We start from the raw sequence: 23,381 nt of genomic DNA, 5'->3' as shown, positions 1-23,381 counted from the left end.
GGTACTATCGACCGTGAGCTGTCAGCCAGGATTCAGAAAGCTTCCGGAGCTTTCAATCAACTGAGTAATATATGGAAAAACCGCAACATCCAGTCTTATACAAAGATCAGGATTTATAAGGCAGCGGTTTTGACAATATTGTTATATGGTAGTGAGGTTTGGAACACAACCAAAAAGCAGCTACATCGCTTTGAAGTGTTCCATCAGCGTTGCTTGAGGAGAATACTTAGGATAAGATGGCTCGATCGGGTTAGAAACACTGAAGTGCTGGAGCGTGCAAAGATAAATCCAGTAGAGACGTACATAGGAGCAAACTGCCTGCGTTGGTTTGGCCATGTCACCAGAATGCCAGACACTAGGCTTCCTAAGTACCTGCTTAACTGGACCCCTGCCCATGGGAGAAGATCTAGGGGCCGTCCAAGAAAGAACTGGAGGAAATGTTTGCTGGAAGATGCTGCAGCGTTTACAGGAAACACTGACATAGACCTAGAAGGAGCGAGCGAGATGGCTAATGACCGCAAACTTTGGAGGGAGATGATACGTCACAAACGGGAGTTCATTGGTGCAGGCCACTCGAATGATTGAGGAGACCTAATCAAGTACAAGTAAGTAAGTATTGTTAGCCAAGCAAAGTACCCGGCAGTTGTTTTGACTTAAAGAATCAAATAGTCTCAATATGTTGTGTTGGTGGCATGATTCTGTCCAATGTTCCTTCTATATCCATACTAAAACACTTCCAGACTCCAGTTTTACCAGTAATGATCTTTCTTCAGGCGTGTGCTTGTCCTCAATTTGACGTGTACGCCACGCAATGTCAAAATAACGGCTTTGATGCCGCCCATTGGAGAGAAAATGTAGCATTCTGTCGTAAGTTATTATTGAAACCAGACGATGATATATTTGCAATGAAAAGTAATTTCTAAGTTCCAAAACCGTTTTTTTTTGAAAAATCTTTTTGAAAAATGCAGGGAAAATATGCTGTTAAATGTTCCGGTTGAACTTATTTATTCCGACATAATATTATGACAGGGCCTGTAACTGGGCCTATTTCTGGAATTAGATATCTTCAAAAACTGAACTGACCCTTATCTTTCCCTCAGCGTACGACTGTCCTGAACCAACAGTGTACCTACCTGACGGAGCCACCCCAGTACCAACTTGCCTCAACAGGGACCCGTCGAAGACCGGGACTGTTGCAGGGTGTTTCTGTCCAGAAGGCCAGTTCCTACAGGATGGACTTTGTGTGGAAGCTAGTGGGTGCAAGTGTCTCTACGAGGGACATATATACGATGTGAGTTACTATGACGACATTCAGTGACACGAGAAATAACACATTTTTAGAACCTTTTTCCAATTGCTTTTTAGAAATAAGAATTTATTCCTATTATAAAACCTATCAATATGTAGAACGGAGAAACTATAGAAAAGAAAGCAGAGTGCCAAACCTGTACCTGTCAAGATGCAGGGGAGATGACGTGTCAAGAAAAAGTGTGCCCAACTCTTAATTGTAAGGAAGACCAGCTGGAGGCTAGGAATGATGATGAGTGCTGTTCCTACTGTAAATCTATAAACTGTACTGCTGAAGATGGAACAGTCTACTCTGGAGGAGAGCAGTGGCCTGGAGAAGATGGAAAAACTTGTACTTGTTTTGAGGCGGGTATCAACTGTGTGTGTGGTGACGAAACTCTTGTCTGTCCGGGAAGCACTGAGAAATGGACAAATCCTGAGGATTGCAAGTCCACGTGTACTAAATGTAGGTTATAACTGATAACGGAGAGTAGAATATTGGGTTGGTACTAGAAATGACAATTTGTTTCCTTTTAGAAAAAAAAACAATTTTATCACTTATCATCAATCAATTAATAATAATATAACAACCAAATAAATTATTTCACTGGGTATTGCCATATTATACTCATATACTTCAAAAATTCCGTTCCGTTAGTTGCATAATGGTTAATGTAAAAAGGCATAAATGATAAAAAATAAGTCGTTTTTATTCCATAGATAAGACCACCTAAATACTGTTTAATTTCTTAATTAGTTTCTACTTTCTTGATAAGAGGTATCCAACACAGTTTATATCGTAAATGTTAACACTTACAAATTTCATTTCGGTGACTTGTTCGATCGGGATCTACTATCAATTTCTAGACTCTCACTACTTTCCCTTTTATTTACATTTTTACGTTTCGTGGGCTAAAAGTACATGTAACAAGATTTTTTCAACATTTAAGTGCAAAAGATTATGGCGCATATTATTTAATATACACCTTCAACAAAAATTCCATTTGCAATTCTATATGCCTGTTCCTTGTTTTCTGCCGCTACTATGATATTCGTATCTTCAGCAAACATGGTACAAATGCTTCGAGGACCTAATGTATTTTAAGATACTACATCTGTAAATGTTTATAATTTAATATAAATGAGAAAAAGTAAAGGACCCAACACAGATCCTTAAAAGACACGCTATGTTGATTTTAACAGGTGATACTCTTAAAATATTTGTTCCGAACCTTCGACTGGTCCAACTCGGCGTGCGTCTTGGCAGGTAATTAACCTACAATAGTACAATGTTGATAAGGATTTATTACTACAGTAAATTAGTCCTCACCAAATTAATTTCAGTACCAGGTTATTGTTCCAGCTCTAGTGATCCTCACTACAGGTCGTTTGACGGAAAATACTATGATTTTCATGGAAAATGTACTTACCAGGCAGCCAGCTGTGGCGACTTTGTTGTAAGTTTTATTGTTTAGCTTCTTCTTTATCATAGAATTGTGATTAGGTACAATTGTGGTCAGTAAATGTGCTTCAAATGTTATCAAGAAATTAATTAACAGGACCTTATTAGTTCGTGGTTTCCTTATACAACATTCAAACATAGTATTATGCGATCCCAGTTACCCTTTTGATCTGCTCATACCCGAATTTCATGTTATAATTTAATGAGATACTGCAATAAATTGTGAATATTACAAACTGCAACATTTGTTATCACAATTCTTATTTCACGTAAATTTCAAGAACGTTGATCTTCATAATCGAGCACCAAGATACACCGAACAAATTAAGTTGATTTTCAAGGGAACCAAGTTTTCCATTGAGAGGGGTTGGCAGTCAAAGGTCGATGATACCGCAGTGAGTAATTCAATATTTATTACAATTTTCTACAAATGTCAAGTGCTATAGTGTTAAATCAAAATTTGTGGGTTGCCACCTAGTCCCAAAATATTATTAATCAAGACTTTCGTACAAAATTCAAAATTGTGAATAACAGGCTTTCCCAAATCTCATAATATATTAATCTGCAAATGATAAACTTACCAGGTTCAAATTCCCTACATTAAACATTACAACAACGGAGATAAGGTTGAAATCATCAACAATGGTCAACTTGAAATAAGGCTGCACAACAAGGACAGAAACCCGTCCGTGCGTCTGCGTGCTACCAACGGTGGTTCTTATATCAACGCTGAAATGTGGCTCCACGGGTCGTGTGCTGCTATAACGGAGGGTATGTGTGGGAACTGGAACGGGGACCCTAACGATGATCTGACGGGAGGAAGTGCAAACAGCTTGGGAATAATGCACCAGGAGTCTGATGAGAACTGTGATCCTGCTCCTCCTCCCGAACTAGATGTTTGCACGGAAAACGGGAACCTGCACAACGAAGCTGAGGCTATATGTTCTGCTCTCCTGAGTAAGCAGTCTCAATTATAATTTTCATAAAATTCACTGGACAAGGTATTAGGACAGTGAATTGTGTCTTAATCTCTGATAATATTCCCGAACTTAAAAACTGGACCTGTTTGACCCCGTTAACGGTTCAGAGAACAACTTATCAAACCAATCTCTCCTAGATGACCCGTTCAAGCAATGTAATGACGCAGTACCGGTTGGAGATAGAAACGGTGGTCCCATGAAGGACTGTATGATGGACGTGTGTCAATGTCATTTGGAAAAAGTTAGAGCACATTAACGCATTAATCGAATTCGTTTTAAGCTGTATACTTTTAGCCAAGCAAAGTACCCGGCAGTTGTTTTGACTTAAAGAAACAAAAAGTCTCAATATTTTTTGTTGGTGGCATGATTCTGTCCAATGTTCCTTCTATATCCATACTAAAACACTTCCAGTTTTACCTGTAATGATCTTTCTTCAGGCGTGTGCTTGTCCTCAATTTGACGTGTACGCCACGCAATGTCAAAATAACGGCTTTGATGCCGCCCAATGGAGAGAAAATGTCGCATTCTGTCGTAAGTTATTAATATTATTGGAAACCATACGATGATACATTTGCAATTAAAAGTAATTCCTAAGTTCCAAAACTTTTTTTATTTTTCTACAAAAATGTTCCGGTTGAACTTATTTATTCCGACATAATATTATGACAGAGCTTGGAACTGGGCCTATTTCTGGTATAAGAAATCTAAAAAAACTGAGCTGACTCTTATCTTTTCCTCAGCGTACGATTGTCCTGAACCAACAGTGTACATACCTGACGGAGCCACCCCAGTACCAACTTGCCTCAACAGGGACCCGTCGAAGACCGGGACTGTTGCAGGGTGTTTCTGTCCAGAAGGCCAGTTCCTACAGGATGGACTTTGTGTGGAAGCTAGTGGGTGCAAGTGTCTCTACGAGGGATATATATGCGATGTAAGTGACTATGACGACATTCAGTGATACGAGAAATAACACATCTTGGGAACCTTTTTCCAATTGCTTTTTAGAAATAAGAATTTATTTCTATTATTATAAACCTTATCAATATGCAGAACGGAGAAATTATAGAAAAGAAAGCAGAGTGCCAAACCTGTACCTGTCAAGATGTAGGGGAGATGACGTGCCAAGAAAAAGTGTGTCCAACTCTTAATTGTAAGGAAGACCAGCTGGAGGCTAGGAATGATGATGAGTGTTGCTCCTACTGCTCATCTATAAGTTGTAAGTCCACTGATTTGAAACTTTTACAAATAGTACATATACAATATACAGCAATGAGAATAAAAAAGAATCGACACCATAAAGAAATACGTTGGGTGAAAGATTGTATATATTATCACAGTGCTGGCAAGCACGAGCGTTGCCTTTATTGGGGGTATACTATTTACCCCATTTACTATTATACCCCCTTTACTATTATATCCCCTTTACTGTTTACCCCCTTTACTAATATACCCCCTTTACTATTTACCCCCTTTACTATTATACCCCCTTAATTGTTTTCAGGCATTAAGACTCACCGAAAGTAGTTCAGCATGCATATTTTAAGTTTAAAACATTCTAATTCAATGTCAAATATGACAGAAATAAGAAATAGTTATGTGGAGGTTTTTAAGAAATTTGCGCAAAATACGCGCCAGCACTGTTATACGAAATACGGTAAAAAACCCAAAATCGCCATATTCAGGTGCCTTAAAAAACCTGTTAAAAATTAAGATTGAGTTAGAAATCTCTTTCATAAAGATATATGTAATATTCTCTGGTGTTGGGCCATCCCTTAAGTTGTAAAGCTCAAATTTGCTTCCTAAAGGTCTAAATGGTGTTATAGGCTAGTTTTAAAGTTGTAAATCAAAAAGTTGCACACGTGAGGACAAGCCCAAATTGATAGAAAATTGCTAAAATCATTGAAAATTGGTGTTTTCACGATTTTTATCAACTTTGGAGTCCCGTTGTGATCCAAGTTCTATTTGAAATTTTTTGAAACTTTGCACGCTTATCAAACAATGTATAAAATACCGCTATGCAAAAATTTACGGCCGTGATTCAATATTATATGCGCACGCAACGTCCGCTCAAAGTTTGCACGCGGCACGCGCGAAAGGTGAGAATTTTGCTCATTCGTTATTCGAATAAATTTTGCTTTCCCACGACATTTAAATGGCATTATATATGAATTTAATGCCAACTTGAATGAGTAAAAAGTGCCATATTCAGTCAGTGATCGACAGATTTGCTTACCTAAACACAAGAAAATGTTTTTTAAGGTAAATTTTCGAAATCATTGAAATAACCTCGTTATTAATGAAGTTATGAGTTTACATTTCGACTTAGTAAAGTACCCTGACATTATAATCAATAAGAGATGATATTTGACCAAAACCCATAATTATGGGTAGAGTGGACCGCTGCCAGTGTCTCTCTTTCCCAAACAAAAATAGATGATATTAATTTGAATGACCGTATGCAAATGCAAAATGATATCGAGAACCCAATTATGGGTTTTGGTCAAATCATTTATTATAAATCCTGAAAGTAACGTTTTATTGATATTGCAACTTGCAGTCGTGCATTCCTTAAGGAGTGCAAATTTTATTGTTAGGCTGTATGAATTTTCTGTCATGTATAATAAAAATATCCTCTACCACGAACCAAACAATTCAGATGTTACTTCGACTCCCAAGGATATCACCATCACTGTAGACCAGACATTGACTTGCAATATCGGAGGGCTCGACCCTAGTGGAACCCCTGCTACTGTAACTTGGAAGGATAATGATGGTGCTGAAGTTTTGACAGGGGATACCGACAACTATGGTTTCAGCCGAGGATCAGTAGATGGAAGCGGAAATCAGGTAGCAGAACTAACCATCAAAGCTGCGAAGCTGCCTGATTTTACTAGTCTATCATCAGTGACCTACAAGTGCTCAGTCCAGTCTGGCCAATACACAGATTCTCCTGCAACCAGCAACGTAGAAGTCGAAGCTACCATTCTAACACTGGGTGAGCGTAACATATCTAGGCTGACAGTTTTATCTGTCATACTGATGATCAAGTAAGCTAGAAGTTTAATGATTTTCGTGCAACAATTCATTCAATAAAGGGCCAAATTATTACGTATTATTGCAGCTCTTAGACACTGAGCTGGTGAAACGCTGTGGTCAGTTAGTTTATATCTAAGATAACTTGTTACATCCTACTGTTAAAACAAAATTAAACTCATCATAGGATCTAAGGATCCAGTGAGTTTAGTTTAGAAAGTTCAATGATTCAGTTCCTGTACAATACTGTTGATAGTTTTTATTGCGGGCTTATTTTAAACGACTGATTGTTTCAGATGTGAAAGCTAAGGGTAGCGAAGTGCTGACAAACACAGAAGCTACAATATCTTGTGTAGTAAGTGGTTTGAGTCAGCAGCTGGATGCAGTAACATGGAAGAAACCTAGTTCGGGTGGTGTTATAACGGACGGTACTGACAGCTATAATATTGATATTGGAACTTACGATCCTGGTTCAAACAGTCAAACTACAATTCTGACCGTACCTGCTGGTGAAAGCACGGCTGATGCTCTTTTCACCTGTGTCATTCAATCTGACGAGCATGCAAAAACATCAGCGTCTCCAGAAGAGACTGTTGTCAACTCTAACGTTTTCAGTGAGTAATCTTGATACATTTTGAGAACCACAATGTGTATAACGAGGGCTTATTCAAATTTTGCAGCAGTAATCTTTCTTAATTTAGGCTATTTTAGTTACAACTACATGTAATGATACTTTAACATACCAAATGTTTTGTGAGTTTGAAAGAATCAAATTATTTTAGCCGTCGTTCCGGAGACTCCTAAAAAAGCCACCACCCCTGTGGCTCAGACATTGACTTGTGATATCGGAGATGTGGTTACAGATGTCATTGTGTCGTGGAAGGATAATGCTGGGGCTGATATAACAAGTGATAGTGCAGGGTACACCATCGCACAGGGATCAGCTGACTCTGGTACCAAAATTCAGACATCAACTCTGACCATCGATGTTGCCACTCTTACAAGTGTAGCTGTCGCTGCAAATCCCGCGACATACAAATGTGCTGCGCAATCTGTAGAATATTCGGATTCAGCAACATCTACTTTCAAAGAGATTGTTGTCAACTTCCTTACTTTCGGTAAGTTTCTTAGGACTTGGTGGTATTTATAACTGCCCATAAATGATGCTCTGCTGTTTTAATTTTATATCTAAGATATAACTTGTTACATCCTACTGTAAAAACAAAATTAAACTCATCATAGGATCCAGTGAATTTAGTTGAGAAAGTTCAATGATTCAGTTCCTGTACAATGTGGGATCACCCTTTGCACACTCTAAGCCATATAACTTTGCTATCCCCTGTTGGCAGGTTGCCAGCTATCTGCTTGTGCTTGGCACATCTCCAAATGAGGTAACTTATAGTTAATAGGTCACAGACAGGGCCTGTGACTGCAAACCGGAACTGATTGTGACGCCAAAGGTTAACAAACAATTGGCTTCACAACGTAAAGGTGAATCATCTATAGGTGAATCATCTTATAGGGAAAAGTAATTAATGGAGTAATAGATGAGCGAGGGTTCTCATTGTTCTGTCCCGTTTGTCCAGTGCACGCTCATTGTTCATGATTTCGAAGTAGCGGAAACGATGACTAAGATAATCGTTTCCGTGATTGTAAACCCTACGTCAATGATACAACCTATAAAAACCCTAGACACACCCATAATTCCCCACTTCTTGAACGCCCACTCAACTTTAACAAAGACTTAAACGTAATCTACCATCGTCCTTTGGTTGCTTGTTAATTTGTTTATTACCCACATCCATTGTATTTTATTGTCTACACTACAAATACAAAGCCTAACTAAAACACAACGCAAACTTCCATCGTGGGAACAGACAGATAATCTGTTGGAACAAAGTCCTACATCTACTCAACATATCTCAAACCTAGACGATCTACCCCCTTTCTTTCTAACCCACAAGTGGTGCTGCGACTCTAAACCAAATTGGATTACTAATTACAAGGTTAGAGCTACAACACATTTCTTTTTGCCTTTTCTGCCAATTTTCGCTGTCGATTTTATCTGCCAATATGAGCCATCATTCGGCAGACGTAGATCTTGACATCGTTGTCACAAATCCTGCCACAACCGAAGCTCAAAATGTAGTTACTACAACTGCAGCAACAGAACCCATCCTTCAAAACAACACAAATCAATTGCAGAACACGACAAATATTCCACAACACACACCATACCAACCGCCTACTGGGTCAATTCCTTATAAACCAAATATGACAGCGCTTTACCATGACAACCTACATTATGACAACGACAAGTTTGACTACAACAATATGCCTGGCCTTGGAGATATAACACCTCCAAATCGAGATTCTTTTAAGCTTTTCGGGGGGAAGAAACCCCATGAATTCAATCACGGGGATGACGTACACGACTTCCTTATGGCATTCGACAACTACTGCACAGTCATCGGTCTTCCTCCGTCTGCTTCATTCAAAGTCTTCTGCACATTTCTGGATAACAAAAGCTTGTCAAGAGTTATGTCACTGAACCTAACAGATAAACAAACAACAAATTGGCATGCAGCCAAAGAGATGATCGTCAAGAAGCTCGACCCGAACTACAACAGCAGAATGTCGGTCGACGAACTGTTCAACATCAAACAAACTTCAGAAGAAACCATCCTCGATTTTGCGGAGCGACTCGAGAAAATGATCAATCTAATTCCTACTTGCAAGAAGATGCCTGGTAGCACTAAAGAAGAGCTACTCCAGGATGCATTCATCAATGGACTGAGATCTGAGCGAGTAGCATACTCGCTTCTCACAACATCTGGACTAGACCGATACGGGAAACTTGTTGAGCATAGCCAACATCTGGACAAAATCATCGGGAAACTGAAAAGCAGACCAATTGGAGGCGATGGGTTGTCTGACACAGCTGCGCTCTTGAACATCCAAGACCAAGAACAAGAAAAGTCTCCCAAATCTCAGCCTCCTGCTGTTCCTGTGCAGATTATGAAACGACCAGAAACGAGAACGTGCTATTCATGCAAAAAGATTGGACATTTGCGACGAGATTGCAGAATGGCAAAATTTTGCCAGTATTGCAAAATGAAGAATCATTGGACTCATGAATGTTTCAAAAAGGAACGCCGTGAAGATCAAGATAACAGAAACAATCGCATGCGGAGCGTCGAGAAAGGAAGAGCTCAACATTCTAATGGTTGGTATCCATCTGTGCCAAACAGCTTCGGCCGGTCGAGACCAAATTACTCGAGTCAACCGAGATACCAATATCAGCCTCAACAATACCAACGAGCTGATACCCCGGCTCGTCCACCCATGCCGAGACGGCCATATCCAAATTCTAGGGAAACCAATACAGGAGAAAGGAAGACAAGAGAAGGACAACAATCACCAAATTGGAAGCGTGAAGTACAACCAAATCAACAGAGGGTCACGTTTCAGAGCCGACCCCAAGTAAACACAATCCTAGAAGACGGAAGCGAATCGAGAACGACTATGGAAAATTATTCTCCATACATTGATGTATCCCAGCTCCTCTTGTCAGATGACGACGACACGCCAAAGTCTGAAAATTTTTAAGAGCCTCCGAGTCACAGAACATTAGCTCACTGCAACACACTACCAGCTCAAATGGACCGGTTTATGTACAAATACACATTATGAACTCAAATGTATACGCTCTCTTGGATACAGGAAGTGTATACACCATTATAGACAGCAAATATGTGCCTGAAATAAATAAACGGTCTATGGTTGCAGTTAACATTAAGCTAATGACAGCTAATGGATCATCTTTGTCAGTTTTAGGGAAAATAAAACTACCTATTGTAATTGGAAAGATGAAATACAATTGGCCTTTTTTGATTGTCGAAAAACTCCTACATATCGCTATTCTCGGAGGCGATTTTCTAAAAGAAAACAAAATGACAATTAATTATCACACCATGACTCTTCGAGGAAAATCAAAAAAGGACGTCACAGAGATAAAACAGTTCAACTCACCGCCAGTTTTTATGGCAATGCAAAAAGAAGCTGTAACTATATCACAATATGGAGTTATTGACGCTCAACTGGTGCAATCAAATGCCCCTTGTTCTGTATCTGGATATTTCCTTTATGTTCCGGATATCACGCTCTGGAAAACTAATGACCAACTGCCTGTAAACTTTGTGGTTTCTATTGTCGACGGAATATTTCAGATCGCAGTTGCGACCAACAGCGATGTACAATTATTCTTACCAGCTTCAACTATTTTGGGAAAACTTGTTCAACTACGAACAAATGTCAACTCCATTGAGCAACAATCGGAGGACGAGGTCGAAAAGATAATCAAACTTCTTAAAATTGACGAAAACCCCCATCTCTCAGAACAGAATAAGAACATTCTTAAACGGATGGTTACTAAATACTCTGATGTTTTCTCTACAGATGCACTGAATGTCACACCAACTGACCTTCTCACAGCGGAGATCCATCTTACTCCTGATGCACCCGAGGTAATTTTCGTTAAACCGAGACGTTTACCACTACATCTGGTCGAACAAACAGAGGAGGAAGTTCAAAAACTCTTGGATTCAGGTGTAATAACACCATCTCTCTCTCCTCATAACTCACCTGCTGTCATCGTTAAAAAACCAAACGGAAAGATTAGATTGGTTGTGGATTATCGTACTCTGAACTCCTATACTATAGGATATACGTGTCCAATTCAGTCCGTTGACGAGATCGTTCACTCAGTTGGAGGGAAAATGTTTTACTGCACTTTCGATATCAAAAGTGCGTACCACACTCTGCCGTTGAAAGAAGAACACCAGTCCCTCACGTCCTTCAGTGTCGGAAGTAAGACATACCAATGGACGCGTCTTGCAACAGGCATTAAAAATGCTCCTGCTTACTACTTAAAGTTTCTACAGGGAGTTTTCCAAGACCAGTTGCACCAGATATGTGTTTTCTTTGACGATCTATTGATATCAGATGACTCATTTGATGGAATCGTCAAGAAATTCGAAATTGTTCTAGAGCGATTGCACATGGCCAAAGTGAAATTAGCACCGGAAAAATGTGAAATATACCAGAAGAGAGTCAAATTTCTTGGAAGTTTCATTTCAAAGGAAGGTTTCACCATGTGCCATGATAGAATACGACACATATTGTCTTTAGAATTTCCAACAACACGTAAAGGATTGCAACGAGTCCTCGGTGTGTTTAACTTCGTAAGGAGGTTCATTCCAAAATTCAGCGAAGTGATCAAACCCTTAACCATGCTCTTGAGAGGGAACCAGGAAATCTCCAGAATCAAATCGACCCCTGAAGCTATTGCCGCATTCGAAGGTCTCAAGCAGTTAATTACCAATCCACCAGTTCTTGTTAATCCAGACAAAAACAAGACCATAACGGTAATGACTGACGGATCAAAGGTTGCAATTGCCTGTGTCATTGGTCATAGGGAGACAAACTCAAAGTTTCATCCCATCTTATACGATAGCAGAACATTGTCCGAAAGAGAATCTACGTGGGCTAGTTACAAAATCGAGTTTCTGGCAGTTTACCATTTTATACGGAAACATAACTACCTGCTACACGGAGCAAAGTTCATTGTCGAAACAGACTTAATGCTTCTTACTTACAAGAACTTACTGTCTAAAGGAGACGGTACCCTATTCCTCAGGTGGGCAATTCATCTTAGTCAGTATGATTTTAACATTATACACAGACCGGGTAAAGACAACCAAATCGCTGATGCCCTGTCACGTGTACAATCGGACGATCTGTATGCCTACTGGTCAAAGAAGATTAAAGAACAATCGCCGGACACGCATTCAAAGGTTATAGCCACAATAACTGATGAGCAGACTTGCTCTGCAGTCCGGGGAGACGATTCTACTTCTTATAACGGAACTGAGGACCGTCCTCTCCCTGCACCAAAGTTCTCAAACCCAGCAAGATTAATTCGTGGACAACAGCAAGACTCCAACCTCAAGCTTGTGTTAGACTGGCTAAATTCTGAGAAACCAAAACGGAAGGATGCACAAATGTTCAATCAAACTCTGAAAGCTCTATGGAATAAGCTTGACCAATGTACGGTTAATGTTCAGAAGATATTGTGCTACAAAAAGTTCCTCAAGAAATCTCAGAAATACAAGCTACTGCCCATCGTGCCACAAGCTTTGCAGGAAGAGTCAATTAAACTAGTCCATCGCTCGACATTATCTCCTCATCCCAGTGAAGGGAAAACGCTAGAAACACTCCAAGAAACTGCTTACTGGCCCCAAATGAAGCAATCAGTCATAAACTTCGTTCGAAACTGCGAGGAATGCTTCTTATTTAACTTGAAGTTCAAACGAAAGAACCGGTTTCCAATGCAATACTTTCCACAAGCTAGCTTCCCACTTCAGTGCGTACACTATGATATTGTTGGACCAATTACTGACCACAATAACCGCAAGTCGTATATCCTTGTTTTTGTCGATCGATTCTCGAAATTTCTGTATGCCGAAGTCTTGAATAGACAACAGGAAACAGATGTTCTCACATCATTTAATCGGTTTGCAATGAGTTACGGAATTCCACATACCCTGGTGTCTGACAATGCAGCAAATTTACACGGGTCACGAGTGCTCCAAACGTTCTTTGAATCCATAAACATGAAAAAGGTTGTTATCTCACCATACAGACCAAACGTTAATGGACTGTGTGAACGGTACAATGGAGTAATTGTCAAATGCCTCCGGAAGTTAATCGCTGCAAAGGTCCAAAACTGGAAGTCTATGCTCCCATTTGTCATTTATGGGCTAAATTCTATCAAAAACGACACAACAGGATTTACTCCGTCATATTTGTTCCTTGGACGAAATCTGAGAACACCGTATCAGATAGTAAATGGAGTTCAGTTGGAAACAACTCAAACGCCAGGTCAACACGCAATGTCTCAACAACAAGCACTTTCGGAAGCTTTCAGAACAGTACAAGAAGTTGCAAAAAAGAAAATGGAACAGAGCAAAAGACAATATGACGGATATGGTACACACATTGTGAAGTTCAATCCAAACGACATCGTGTTTATCCACTTTCCTCAGTTGAAAACAGATGATAAACCCTACGCTAAATTTAGAACTTACTACAGAGGACCATACATTGTTCTTTCAAAGTCCTCCGAATTTACCTTAAAAGTCTGCGACATTAAGACTGGTAAAGTGATCATGGTACATCACGACAGAACACGAAGGTCCCGTCTCAACTACAGCAAACACTAAATGCAAGATACAATCAAGAACTCAAGAAATTATGGAACAACATAATCTTCAATTGGAAAACTTGGAAGAAATACAAATCACTGGAGATTCACCTGAGCCAGGTCCGCAACCATCTACTACCTCGAGAAGATACGAGGATGATGATGAAATGCTCCTTTTACCATGCTCACGGTCAACACTTGTCCAGAACACCGATGCAGAAGCTGATGGCGAGTATCACACATCCTTGCCTCTCGGAAATGGCCATTCTGAGGGAAGACTTTCGTCACATAGGATGTCAACACCGCGCCACCAGACTTTTTCCAGAAGTTCTGACACTTTGTCCCGTCGGCAACAAAATGACAGAGCAAGCTCTATATCACCGCAACAAATCCAGGGCGGCCATCAAGCCGTTTCTAGATCAAGCTCTACAGCCAGCGGTAGAGTATCATCTCCTCAACCTTCTCACCATTCAATTCAAAGTCAATTCACGCCCGAAACATATCTAAGACGATCTGCCCGCGTGAGAAAAGCGCCGATTCGGTACTCACCTTAAATGTCCCATTATAATAAGATAATAGTACACAGCCGTAGGGTGGAGTCTTCCTACAGTTCAGAGTCATGGTTGTGCAATGTGTAGCTACACGTGAAACATTAAAATGATCCGGAGAATTATATAAGACTGTACACCTTATCACTGATTCCCAAAGGATGGATAGGTACCTTCGACTCAGAGAAACAATATTTCAGATGACACGATACGACACCGAAAGAATACTACTCCTCACATTGCTAATAACTTATTGCCAAAGTGCTATGATATGCGATACACAAAACCACCTCACCTTAATGAAATGGCCTGAACAAATTCAAAGCTGTGATACTACGGACCATAAAAATGTTACTATTATACTTGAGCGCACTAACAATCAGGAATACAAAACTAAAGCATTGTCTCTCCAAGTAAAGCTGCTGAGATGCACAACAAAGCAGCAATTTTTTGGATCCAAAGAGATAGAGAAAACAATCCAGAATAAGATTCTACCGAAAAGCCAATACCAAGACTTGATGAGGACCAAATCATGCATTGACGAAACTGGATCACTGACCCAGCAAACAAAAACAGATTTCGATTGTCCTATGAAATGGATGACAACTGTTCAGACGGACGTTATATTATGTAATTACAGGGAAGGTTACATCACAAAAACACACACTCACCAGCCTATTTCCAACCTTGCCGATATATCAGACTGCAATTATGATTCAGGATACTGCTTTGATCCAAAACAAGGGATTGCAGTAACATATGTGCCAGACCCAATGGTACAGTCCAAGTTCGTACAAGTTGGAACATTTAATGGCACAATAATCTCGTCTCATCTCATCATTCCTACACTAGGGTTATCGTTTGCCTTGGAAAACCCAAGTAAACTACCCGACAAAACGGAAATTGATGGATTCCGAATCACTGCACACCAACTGTTAGGACCAATGATGGCTGTTGATGATATCAAACCATTGTTGCAAGAGCTGACACATAAAATGCAATTCTTGCAAGATAGCATTCTGTTGAGAACAGCAAAAATTACAAACATGTGTGATGCACTTAAAATGATCAGCATGCTTGTAAGGTCTGCTGCAGCTCAAAATCCTACTGATATCCTCCGTCATCATTTCAATGATTCAACAATAATAGGAGTTGCTTCGAACTCGGAATACATTCTTGTCGGTCATTGCAAGCCAGTAGAGATAACATTTCGCCGCCCTAAACCAGGATTTTGCACAAACATGTTACCTGTAAGTTACAGAGGAAACACAACTTCCTGGAGGGAAGGGTATATGTCTCCAGACGACAAAGTACTGCATCAATACGCCGCTCGAATATCTTGCGAAGTCACGACAGTACACATCTTTATGCATAATCAGGTGCTATATAGATACCAACCTGGACATATGCCCACAAGGCTTCAACAACATCTTGCAGTTCCGTTGCCCCTGATTGTGTCAAATTATACATCAGAACTCATAACATTTCCGACCACTTGGGCAACAACTAATCGAGACGTCTCACATACCTCACAAAGTGAAGCATCAGTCGATTTTCTCGCAAGTCAGCTGGCCGAAATAGAACAAAGAATGAATCACTCCACAGATGAAACGCATGACACTGCAAGAGGATTATCATTTATTGGTCTTAAATCTCTGAAACCTGGACATTGGGTTGATTTAGCAATCACGTGGATTGTACGTGCTTTAGTATTATACTTATTTATTGCTCACATACACACACGTGGGTTGCCCCAAGTTTCTCTACCCAGAGTGTCTTTCAGGGTGATCAATACATCTGAGAGTGAAACAACGCTGTGATGATTCCCTACGTTATATTTATATTATTTGCCGCTGCATCGCCTGCCGCCACGATCGACAAATCTGGTGACTCTATCATGCTCGAATCTCAAGGAATAGTCCTATCACCAAAAAACTATATCATATCAGGATCTAGCAAAATCTTTGCCAGCATCTTCGTTCGGGTAAACAAACCACTCATCAATTCAACTGCACGGTCAACACTTTGCATGAATACCGAGTGTGACTTAGACCAAAACTTATTTGAAAAACACCTTTACTGGGTTAAAGATGAATGTGTAGGCAGAGGACAAAACACCAACGTTCAGCTCTAAGATCATACGATAACACTCACTTCAATTCTTGCGTCGCTCTTTGTTTCTCTGACCCAGAATGCCTCGGACTTCAAACTGTCAGAAAAGACGGTAAAAGCCAGTGCTTCCTAAGGAAAGACGAGCCCGATCTCGACAATTTACAGATGAACGAAGCATCAAACCCAGACATACACTGCAAACATTGTATGTGCAGAAAGATTTGCAACTAGAGCCGAGTTTTGCGGACAAAAAGATGCTGCACTGTATACCACGCTCAATAAAGCTCGAGACCAAGCTGTTGATCACATTTGGAAACGCAATATAAGACGATTTGAAGACCTGCGATCTGCATACGACATAACAATCACTAACAGCACCCCTTCTACAAGGGTAAAACGGGGAGTGCCCGTAGCAGTTGCTGCTATTCCTGTTGCTGGATTGTTAGCAAGTATGGCCTTCAATTTCTTCAATCGTCATGAGATTAAACGTTTAAAATCTCATATTGCTCACCTTGATCAGCAATTCTCTGAGTTCACCCAACAAGTTCATGATGAAATCGAACAACAACGGCAATTCAACAAAGAGGTTCTCTACTTAATCAAAGATTACCAAGAAAGCGTGGATGAAAGACTAAGTGAACTCCAATGTGCAATAACATCACTGTCCACATATGCTATCGAAAACCTGGTATTTGACGAGTACAGGGAAAAAGTTAACAACGTATTTCATGGAGTAAATAGAGGTGTGCTTACGCAACCAATTTCTCCAGCTATACTGTTAGCAGAAGACCTTGAGTACTTCGTCAATAACAATCCAATTTTCGCAAACAGCATATATGCAACAAACAGTCAACTACTTCTCAGAGCCGGGGACCTGACTCTAGTTCGAATTCAAAAAGAAGACAAAAGTTTTCTTATGCATTTCGTGCTGTCAACAATGTACGTGGAACCTAATGCTGTATTTCCTCACTTTGAGCCAGCTATAGTTCCTGTAAAAAGCAACGAAACTTGTCTTCGAATTAAACTTCCTAAACGGATCTACCTTAAAGCTGATCAGTTTTACTCCGCGGAACAGTCAGAGTGTGAAACTCGACCATCAGGACTGCTGGTCTGTCTCGATAACTTCGAAAAAGACAAAGACGCACCTGAGATTGCTTGTCTAAACAAAGCTTCTCAATGCGATACGGAAGAAGTGCACTGTAAACCTTATGTTGCACAAGTTTCAGCAGGAGCCCTGACGTTCCGAGACGGAAATCCAGTTTACGGGATTAACATAGGAAGCTCCCAAAAGATCAATAGGATAGACACTCCCGAAACTGAAACAAAACTTTACTCATGGAAAGAATATTCTCAAGTACAATTAAAGAGTAGAGTTTTGTACTCTATCCGACCAGAAGACATAACCAACACAGTTCATTGGAAGCCTTCTCTAGACGTTAACAAATGGGTTCAAGAACTCGCGACAAGTGCAAGAAAACATCAGAAGTCAAACTTCACACGGATTCATCAGCTTATCGAAAAACAGGACGAAACAATTCGATTATTGAAGTACAAACCGAGCAAACTGTTAACAGATTCTGCCTATAGCATCATTATACAGATCGCTTCATTCCTGTCTATTGCATTGTGGTGTTTCACAATAATTGCATTATGCGTGTTAAACTCAAAGAAAAGACATACCAAACATGGAAAGACGTTAATGCAACTAAAAAAGGAAATCCTAAAGCTTAGACGTGCTGACAAATCTACACCAGAGACAGATGAGATGTCATATCGTCACCTTGAGCAACAAGACGAACTACCATTACATTCGACTACTAGAGGTTCTGGAATACGACACAGAGGAACAAGTCGACCTGCTCCACCTCCACGACAAAATATTGTCGAAAAAAGTGACGAGGAACCAGAAGAGACATCAATCATCGTTCATCAAAACACCCCCGCAAATTCAGCATCAACATCATTCCATCCAAGCACTTCATCAACACCAAAACGTTCAACAAGATCGGTTAAGGCTCAAGCAAATATTGGATAAATCATTCACACAAACACATCAAAACATGAGCATGATATTGGCAGTATAAATTGGCAGCTGGCAAAATGACTTTAATGTCGACGTTTCACAACGTCCCCCTAATGACTTTAATGTCGACGTTTCACAACGTCCCCCTAATGACTTTAATGTCGACGTCTCACAACGTCCCCTAAATGACTTCAATGTCGACGTTTTTAACGTCCCCATAATGGCTAAATGCCCACCAGAGACTCAAAAAATGGACTCCTTTCTCAATTGGACATCGAATCACAAGAAATGCTTGATCCTAATCTACCTGACTGTTCAAGACCTGATACCTAAAAGAGACGCTCTCAACTTCATCTTCATGCAACATATATCAAACAGGGTACACGCTGTGCTACGAGTTTTAAAAAACAATACTGACTATGTTAAATTATCTGAAGCATTACATAGCTCAGAATCTAAAATATCAAGAAACTGTGGATATTATTTCAGTTCTTCCAAAAACAGATACCGAACTCTGGTACCTTTAGAAACGGTACCGCTACTTTTGCAATTTTTGAATGATGCGCTGTGTGTTAAAATATTTATTAAAATTACGGAAACTGTCAAATGCCAAATTTTAAATTATTCATCAAAATCAAGAAGAAACCGATTTTTAAATAAGCAAAGGCACCAATTTCAAAGAGCTCTTAAAAAGTACCCAGTGTCCGAGCCTCTCGATATCATACTTGGAGCTGCATCAACTAAGTATTTCAAAACCGTGAAATTCCGAATTTTGAACGACACCATTACAAAAAACAAATTGAATTCTTTGGTTGACATCAACAAAAACAAGATACGCCCATATCTGTTTTGTTGAGCCTTGTAACAAATCAGTTGTGCTATATTACAATTTCGTACCTAACTTCAGCATAAAAACAGCTAGCTAATTACCTCATTTTATCCTAGCAGGAAACATCTCTGACGCTGGCTCATCATATAATGATTTATGGCGTTCCTGCCTTGCCACATAGGGACTGAAAATTGGATATTGCACATAACCATAACAATAGTAAAACATGACCTTCACCAAAGAAAAATTCATCTATCAAACTGTAACACACATAAAGATCTAACCTCGAACGTGTATCCTGAGTATACAATAATGGCACAAGGGTAGCCGCTGACTACGCTCGACGAGATGGAATTTTGATTTATGCTTGCAATTCAAGCATAACTGGGAAGCTGGCCCGGGAAATAACCAGTCGCCCAGTTCGGCGAACTTCTGTTTGCCGAAATCAATAATTGCCCTACTGACGTGTAGCCATTGGTTTCCCCGGCAAAGCGCAATCTGCCGTATGATTGCCCCATACAACCGCTGTGCATGGAACATATGACCGGTTCCCGTTATAGCCGGCCTTAAACATTGCTGGAAATGAATTCGACCAGCTATACCAGCCACGGCGTCTTGAGCTTTGCACACCGTCACCCTAAAGCCGTCGCGACCACGTTCGAAGCCCTGAAATAAAGACTATTAAAAAAACTGCTCAATCCACGTCATTAACATCCTAAATGATCCAAAAACGAAATCACGACCAGCAAATAATAACAAAACCAACATACCCTGCTCTCGTGTCCTTTAAATCTGCTGTACTGGCGTACTGCACTCATGTAATGGTCCATGCAGTACGCCAGACCCCCATCTCTACTCCCGTGCACCAGCCTCATAGGGATCCATATATCCATCGAGGGCAGTTCTTCCACAATGGGAGTATCACAATCTCTAAAACAACACGGCATCACGACAGATTTTAAAACTTTTGAACTATGAAGCTTCTTTACACACAGTACCAGCATCCAAATTAACTCACTACAATAGAACAATGCCATCAACTCCGGGCACAAGAATCAGTTTTCCTGGAGGCCGGCCTGCTCTAACATCACTTATTGCATTGGTTCCTTCATTTCGCCATGTTTTCTTTGCTCCCCCAGGAAATCATACTCAATATAGCGCTATTGTTACACTTTGACGACCTCCTCCAATTAAGAGCTGTGAGCCGTACATTGCGACATCTGCTGGACCCGTATTTCCTCAACAAATGGGTGCAAATAAGCGAATCTAGCATCGCAACTCACTACTCACAATTCGATGTTACCCGAAAATCGTACAGTGCCCCATCCCTTCCTCGCCTCATAAAACTCAAAAATGAACTGACCCTTGCAGCCAAAACAAAATCTCCACAAAGTATCATCCAAACATCAAAGTTCATTTTCCAGCAGTTATATCAGAAATACCTTGTCAAAAAACCATTAATGTGTGTAATATCAGCTTACCTAGAACAACATAATAAAAGATTCTTCAAACGACTTTTACAAAACAGTGTAATATGCAAAAAGGCTCCTAAAAGGAAAAAATTTCATTTGCTAAAAGAACTAACAATAATCCTGGAAATTTATATTGAACTATCGTGCCTTTATAATACTAATAGTTACAATCATTTGCCAAGTGAACTTATGACTCACATTGATTACAAATTTATCTTCAATAGGAACAAAGCACTAAAATGGTTTAACCAAGATTAACCACAAATTTGAATCACCAACCAACGCTCTATTTTAAACCTTCAAGGTGTCGTTCAAAATTGAAAAACGTATGTAAAATATTGGAATTATATTAAATTGATTTATGTGTGAATTTATAAGTGGTCACAGACAATTTTAACGAGAAACGAATTTTGTTAAAACCAATTAAAAATACAATGCGGAAAGAAGTTTCAATTACCGATGTTTCTAGTTATTATTGATTGTGACAAACTATATAAAAATATTTATTCTTGTGTTTTAAGAGAAAAAGATAGAAATCCAAAAATAAATTATTATTTTCAAAATTAATTTTTCGTGTGATTTAAGTATTCGTGTATTTTATAGACAAATAAAAAGGGTAAAAGACTTCATTCAAGATATCTACTCATTACATTAAACTATTTCTTTTAAAAGATGGTAAATTGATTTATTACGATATTTATTTTTAAAACGATGGTAGGTTCCTAACAACATTTTGAAAAATTTTTTTTCTTCTTAAGGGGGGAAGGTTGTGGGATCACCCTTTGCACACTCTAAGCCATATAACTTTGCTATCCCCTGTTGGCAGGTTGCCAGCTATCTGCTTGTGCTTGGCACATCTCCAAATGAGGTAACTTATAGTTAATAGGTCACAGACAGGGCCTGTGACTGCAAACCGGAACTGATTGTGACGCCAGAGGTTAACAAACAATTGGCTTCACAACGTAAAGGTGAATCATCTATAGGTGAATCATCTTATAGGGAAAAGTAATTAATGGAGTAATAGATGAGCGAGGGTTCTCATTGTTCTGTCCCGTTTGTCCAGTGCACGCTCATTGTTCATGATTTCAAGTAGCGGAAACGATGACTAAGATAATCGTTTCCGTGATTGTAAACCCTACGTCAATGATACAACCTATAAAAACCCTAGACACACCCATAATTCCCCACTTCTTGAACGCCCACTCAACTTTAACAAAGACTTAAACGTAATCTACCATCGTCCTTTGGTTGCTTGTTAATTTGTTTATTACCCACATCCATTGTATTTTATTGTCTACACTACAAATACAAAGCCTAACTAAAACACAACGCAAACTTCCATCGTGGGAACAGACAGATAATCTGTTGGAACAAAGTCCTACATCTACTCAACATATCTCAAACCTAGACGATCTACCCCCTTTCTTTCTAACCCACAACAATACTGTTGATATTTTTATTGCGGGCTTACTTTAAATGACTGATTGTTTCAGATGTAAAAGCTAAGGGTAGCGAAGTGCTGAAAAACACAGAAGCTACAATATCTTGTGTAGTAAGTGGTTTGAGTAAGCAGCTGGAGGCGGTAACATGGAAGAAACCTTCGGGTGATGCTATAACTGACGGTACTGACAGCTATGCTATTGAGGTTGGAACTTACGTTTCTGGCACCAACATTCAAACTACAATTTTGACCGTACCTGCTGGTGAAAACACTGCTGATGCTCTTTTCACCTGTGTCATTCAATCTGACGAGCATGCAAAAACATCAGCGTCTCCAGAAGAGACTGATGTCAACTCGAACGTTTTCAGTGAGTAATCTTGATACATTTTGAGAACCACAATGTGTATAACGAGGTCTTATTCAAATTTTGCAGCAGTAATCTTTCTTAATTTAGGCTATTTTAGTTACAACTACATGTAATGATACTTTAACATATCAAATGTTTTGTGAGTTTGAAAGAATCAAATTATTTTAGCCGTCGTTCCGGAGACTCCTAAAAAAGCCACCACCGCTGTGGCTCAGACATTGACTTGTGATATCGGAGATGTGGTTACAGATGTCATTGTGTCGTGGAAGGATAATGCTGGGGCTGATATAACAAGTGATAGTGCAGGGTACACCATCGCACAGGGATCAGCTGACTCTGGTACCAAAATTCAGACATCAACTCTGACCATCGATGTTGCCACTCTTACAAGTGTAGCTGTCGCTGCAAATCCCGCGACATACAAATGTGCTGCGCAGTCTGTAGAATATTCGGATTCAGCAACATCTACTTTCAAAGAGATTGTTGTCAACTTCCTTACTTTCGGTAAGTTTCTTAGGACTTGGTGGTATTTATAACTGCCCATAAATGATGCTCTGCTGTTT

At 39.7% G+C, this 23,381-nt stretch overlaps 2 protein-coding genes across 2 annotated transcripts; both read left to right on the top strand.

The window, feature by feature from the left end:
- The first annotated feature begins 345 nt into the window (after positions 1-345).
- Positions 346-2,762, top strand: LOC134813175 (SCO-spondin-like). The gene is made up of 5 exons (XM_063820862.1): positions 346-507; positions 774-867; positions 1,101-1,291; positions 1,408-1,753; positions 2,632-2,762. Exons 1-5 carry the CDS (start codon positions 346-348, stop codon positions 2,760-2,762), a joined length of 924 nt encoding a protein of 307 aa, XP_063676932.1.
- An 864-nt stretch (positions 2,763-3,626) lies between these two features.
- LOC134813174 (mucin-17-like) lies at positions 3,627-23,378 on the top strand. The gene is made up of 10 exons (XM_063820861.1): positions 3,627-3,706; positions 3,867-3,970; positions 4,167-4,260; positions 4,470-4,660; positions 4,780-4,945; positions 6,386-6,724; positions 7,059-7,369; positions 7,529-7,880; positions 22,504-22,818; positions 22,987-23,378. Exons 2-10 carry the CDS (start codon positions 3,926-3,928, stop codon positions 23,352-23,354), a joined length of 2,181 nt encoding a protein of 726 aa, XP_063676931.1. The 5' UTR covers positions 3,627-3,706; positions 3,867-3,925; the 3' UTR covers positions 23,355-23,378.
- The last annotated feature ends 3 nt before the right edge of the window (positions 23,379-23,381 follow it).

This window comes from Bolinopsis microptera, chromosome 3, assembly GCF_026151205.1.
Source record: "Bolinopsis microptera isolate Bmic1 chromosome 3, MBARI_Bmic_1.0, whole genome shotgun sequence".
NCBI lineage: Eukaryota > Metazoa > Ctenophora > Tentaculata > Lobata > Bolinopsidae > Bolinopsis > Bolinopsis microptera.
This window is presented reverse-complemented; position numbering and strand designations above follow the sequence as displayed.